The 5,264-nt window shown below is 38.3% G+C and overlaps 1 protein-coding gene across 1 annotated transcript in view; it reads right to left on the reverse strand.

Moving 5' to 3' along the window:
• The window catches only part of LOC106880524 (tubulin-specific chaperone D), a 61,459-nt gene that overhangs the window by 23,621 nt on the left and 32,574 nt on the right, over positions 1–5,264 (reverse strand). Inside the window, exons 23-27 of the mRNA XM_014930500.2 lie at positions 4,208–4,289; positions 3,470–3,524; positions 1,343–1,498; positions 923–1,066; positions 439–522 (exon numbers count right to left, since the gene is read on the reverse strand). Coding sequence (XP_014785986.1) covers positions 439–522; positions 923–1,066; positions 1,343–1,498; positions 3,470–3,524; positions 4,208–4,289 — 521 coding nt within the window. The remainder of the gene's footprint in view (positions 1–438; positions 523–922; positions 1,067–1,342; positions 1,499–3,469; positions 3,525–4,207; positions 4,290–5,264) is intronic.

A 5,264-nucleotide genomic window follows, 5' to 3' on the forward strand; every position in this document is an offset into this window, starting at 1 on the left:
TATATATATATATATATATATATATATATATATATGAGTGCATGTGTGCTTGCATGCATCTGTCATCTTGTATGTTTGTACTTTGAGATTGCTTGAAAACAAAAATGATCTTAGTTTATAATCCCATAACTTGAAGGCTCAACAAACAGACATGTTTTTCTAACTCACAAAACAAAACTCAACATGCATCACAACCAACTATAAACTTGGAGTTAGAATTTATTACAAAAACACTAGAATGAAAAACAAAAACTTCTTCATCAACTTTAAATCACAAACTAGCAAACTATAAAATGTGCTATTGTAGAGGATACTTGTTTAAGATACCATATAGTAGAATCAAATACAGGGTTTTATGAGTCTGAAGCAGACTTGCAAACCATTCAACCATGCTCCACCCCCACAAACCAATACTTTGTTAATGTTCAATTTACTTACATGTTTTTGCTAAGCATTGCAGGTTGCACATCGGTAATCTTACAGGTGAGATCATGTAAGCTTTGCATAGCAGCTTCACGGACGCTGCAACAACAACAGAGATATCTTATTCATGTACATTAATTCATAAACTCAAATACTGAATAGTGACCAAAAAAAAAAAAATAACATAGAAAGCATGAGATACTCAGATCTTTATATGATGGTGATTATATGAGTAAGCAGTGAGCGCTTTTAATTGATAGACAATGAGAAAGATAAAGAGAAATCAGGGGAGCGTTGTAAGACAAATAGATTCATGTGAAGATAGAAAGATAGAGAATGACAAGAAAGAGAAAGAAATTAAAGCAATGGAAATAGAGAGAGAGAGAAAGAAAGAGAGAAATAGTAGAAAAGGAAAAGAAGAGAAAAAATAGATAATAGAGGTGAGATGAGAGTTGATGAGAGAAAGAACATGAGAGAGTAAGAAAAACACGACAGTTACAAGGCACCGATGTCTCCACGCCGCTTGTCAATCGTATAGTCTTTGATGGCTTCAAAGAAAGTCTCATAGACGAGGTTCAAGTTATCTTTGCAGATATAGCTATCACTGGGACCATCTTGTTGTATGTCTACTGTCAAGCACAAGCTAGAGAGAAAAAAGAAAAAACAGGAAAAGTTTCAGCAGTTTCCATGTGTTGCTGGAGAAAATCTCTTACAATATTTAATTCTGAACGAACGTGCATGGTCTAATGATCCAGGAGTTGGATTCTGGACCAGGTGGTGTAATGTGTCCTTGAGCAAAGCACTTTATTTAACACCAGTACATTCAACCAAAACTGAGTACTTGTGGCATCTGGAAGTTGACTGTAGAATGGACTCTCGTACTCTTAGCCTAAAAAAAAAAAAAGAAAGAAAAACTTACCTGTTAATGGCTTTCACAGCATCACTGCGGGCTTCAGCCCATAGTTCTGGTTTATCTGACAATTCAGCTGCAGAACACAATGAAGGCAAAATGTAGTCCAGTTTACCTTTTATAAGAACATGAGGTAACTTCCCTAATGCCAAAGCATGGCTCATCCTGCAAGTACATGAGTAGCAAGTTGGTATTACATTTACAATACATCATTTCATATTAGAAGGTTCATTTATAAAACATCTGCAATAAAGTCTATGCACATGCCCACCTGTATATGATTATTGTGCAGCCTTTAGATTAGAAGTGATCTTTGGGTGTTCCTCCTGATCCATCTGCTTTCCTTAGTCATGTGTATGTATATGTATGTGTGTGTGTGCTGAAGAGACATCCAAAAACTCCAGGATTTCCCCCAGACACCACTGAGAAGAAACAACAGAGAGAATACAAAAGAGCTCATGAGAGGCATCCCTTTTCTGATGCATTGAGTAGTTTCACCTGCAACAGATATCATTGTTGCTGCAGATCAAGAGTAGACCTTGTAAACCACATTGTGAGCCTGCCAGAGATTATTACTGAACAAGAAGTCAATGTCAACCTATGATGGACAACTGCTCCTGCCGATGTTGTGTACATGTCATCATCATCATCATCGTTTAACATCTGCTTTCCATTCTGGTATGGGTTGGATGGTTTGATAGAAGCTGGCCAGGCAGAAGGTTGCACCAGGCTTCAGTGTCTATTTTGGCATGGTTTTTTATGGCTGGATGGCCTTCCTAGCACCAACCACCCCACAGAGTGGACTGGGTGCTATTTTTAAGTGGCACTAGCACATGCAAGGTCAGTTTTGGCATGAATTTTACAGTTGGATGCCCTTCCAAATGCCAACCACTTTACAGTGTGGACAGGGGGCTTTTTATGTGGCACCAGCACTGGCAGGGTCACCAAGTAACTTGCAAGACAAAGATCACTTGAGAAAGGAGGGAACACATTGGAGAAGGTGATCTTGTGCCAGATGATGGAAGGTTAGAGTGTGACAGAGAGACAGAAGCAGGCATCTTGCTGCAGCAGCGGTACATGGTTAGAGAGGGGGGAGAGAAAGCAAAAGTGCAAGAGAAAACAAGAGTGCAAGAGAAAGCAGGAGAGAGATGGTGGCAAGGTTTTCAAATTACACACAATATCCGGATTAAACATCAGTCCTAAGATGGATTCAGAGTGCACTTTTTAATTCTTTAAAAAAAAAGAAAAAGTATATGTGAAATAAGTCTAACAATCTTTTTCTAACAAGAATATCATGTGAGAAACGCACTGTTAACAAATAGTAGTAGTAGTAGTAGTAGTAGTAGTAGTAGTAGTAGTAGAAGCAGTAGTAACAGAATATTGTAGAGTTATATACTGCATGTACAGAGATATATTGTTGTACTGAAGTGTAAAGGATGTACTGCGCTGTGATATAATATAGTTTTTGTGTGGTTGTAAAATTCTTCAACTTTCATTGGTGGCAGAAATCTTTTTACCTATGTCAGGTGCAGCCCCAGTTATGTGGTTACAGAGTTGTTTTTGCAATCAAAACAGTTTCAGGTTCAATCCCACTGTGCAGTCCTCTGGGCAAGTGTCTTCTATTGTAGCCTTGTGAATGAATTTGGTACACAGAAACAGTACAAAGACTGTTTCATCATCATCATCATCAACAACAACATTTAACATCCACTTTTCCATGCATGCATGGGTCAGATGCAATTTATTGAGATAGATTTTCCATGGCCTGATGCCCTTCCTGTCATCAACCCATACCTGTCTCCAAACATGGTAATATTTTCCCATAGCAAGGTGGTTATTGTTATTGTTGTTTAAAAAACTATGATCAGAGGCTTTCCCAACCACAGCCATCGCTTTGTTTTAATTATCCAATATGTCCTTCCCTATTTATCTAAGATTGCAAGGTGTAGAGGTGTGTGTGTGTGTGTGTGTGTGTGTGTGTGTGTGTGTGTAAGAGAGAGAGAGAGTGAGAAAGATTTAGCTTCTGTTTCAAGCAGGCTGAGCAGGTGGGTCACATGACAGTATAAGTTGTGATGTCACATTGACAACAAAAGAGAGATACAATACAAAAAAAGGTAAAAAACAAAATATGTTCACCGTCTGAAATTCCTGTCACTAGTTAGTTCTTGAACACAATGTTCCAGCAGAGCATCTACAATAGAAGCAAACATAAAACTGAAGTCATTATTACTATTAGTAATAATATTAATGGTTTCTAATTTGGGCACAAGGCCAGCAGTTTTCAAGGGGAGGGGAGAAATTGATTACACTGACCCCAGTACTTGACTGGTACTTACTTTATTGACCCTTGTGAGCCTTGTACCTATAGAAGGATTACTATTAGTAGTAGTAGCAATTGTATATGACGGCTTACCTATGAAAATGGACACACTTGTTGAAGAGTAAAGTATTTCAATATCTCATTGGGTGCCATAGAAAGGCAGAAATAGTGCCAGACAGAAGGTATATTAGTATTCAGCTTTGTCTGTCAACAAAACGTCTAGGAATCTTTGTAATTTGGAAACTAAGTAGCTATTAAATTAGTCAAACAACTTCAATCTTGATTTAAGTCGTCTGTTGTCAAATAAAAGAGGTTATGCCTTTCAAAGTTGAACAATGCAAGCCCACTTTGATTTGTGAAGAGAACACATAAATAGCAAAAGTGTTCCTGTATGATAATCTTTGTAAATGGACTTTGAGATGAAGAGACAGGGCTAGTATAAAGGTAGCCAGTTTAGAGATTAATGGATTAATCATGAAATTGCAAGTAGATTTAAGGGTTTTGTCTAGAGACAGAACAAACAACAAAAGAAAACAACAGAAATAGCAATTTACCTCGTTTTTCAGCTTGCACTTCACCATCTCGACTTTGATAATATTCAAAAACAAAAATAGGGAAGCATTCAAGTGCTGCTGTCTAAAATAAGAAAATATGGACACAAATTTAAATATCAACATCATCATTGTCAATATTATCATCACCTTATCATGGTGGTAATAATAACATTATCATTATCATCACCTTATCATTGGTGGTAATAATAACAAAACAAAAACCTTTATTTTTTTATTTTTGGTTTTGTAACTCATTTTCCCATATTGGTATGACATATGGAGCTGTCACTTATTTTTCAGCACCAAGTCCTTGGTCAATCTAAGTTATCACTACCAACAGTCCCTTTCTCTCCCTCATGCCATAAGCAAAATTTCCACATCTCTTACACTTGTACAAAAACAATAAGGGAGTTGGCTCTTACATACCTTACCTCTGCTGGTGACAAAGGGCCTCTCGCTCAGAGTAAAAGGTAGACTGTATGATGCATGTGTATGAACAGCCATACTACATGGCAGTGAAACATGGGCTGTGACTGCTGAGGACATGTGTAAGCTTGCAAGGAATGAAGCCAATATGCTCCGCTGGATGTATAATGTCAGTGTGCATACTAGACAGAGTGTAAGTACCTTGAGAGAAAAGTTGGACCTAAGAAGCACCAGATGTGGTGTGCAAGAGAGACGATTGCACTGGTATGGTCATGTGGTGAGAATGGATGAGGATAACTGTGTGAAAAAGTGCCACATCCTAGCGGTTGAGGAAACCTGTGGAAGAGGAAGACCTGGGATGAGGTGGTGAAGCACGACCTTCAAACATTAGGCCTCACTGAGGCAATGACTAGTGACCGAGACCTTTGGAAATATGCTGTGCTTGAGAAGACCTGGCAAGCCAAGTGAGACCATAACCCATGGCCTATACCAAGGGTGTAACTAGCCCACTTATGCATACCTTTCCGTCATTGGACACTAAACTCTGCTTGTGAAGACCTGTTGAGGCAAGTGAAATCGAAATCAAAATCGATGACTGGCATCCGTGCTAGTGGAGCGCTAAGAGCACCAT

Source organism: Octopus bimaculoides, chromosome 5 (genome assembly GCF_001194135.2).
Source record: "Octopus bimaculoides isolate UCB-OBI-ISO-001 chromosome 5, ASM119413v2, whole genome shotgun sequence".
NCBI lineage: Eukaryota > Metazoa > Mollusca > Cephalopoda > Octopoda > Octopodidae > Octopus > Octopus bimaculoides.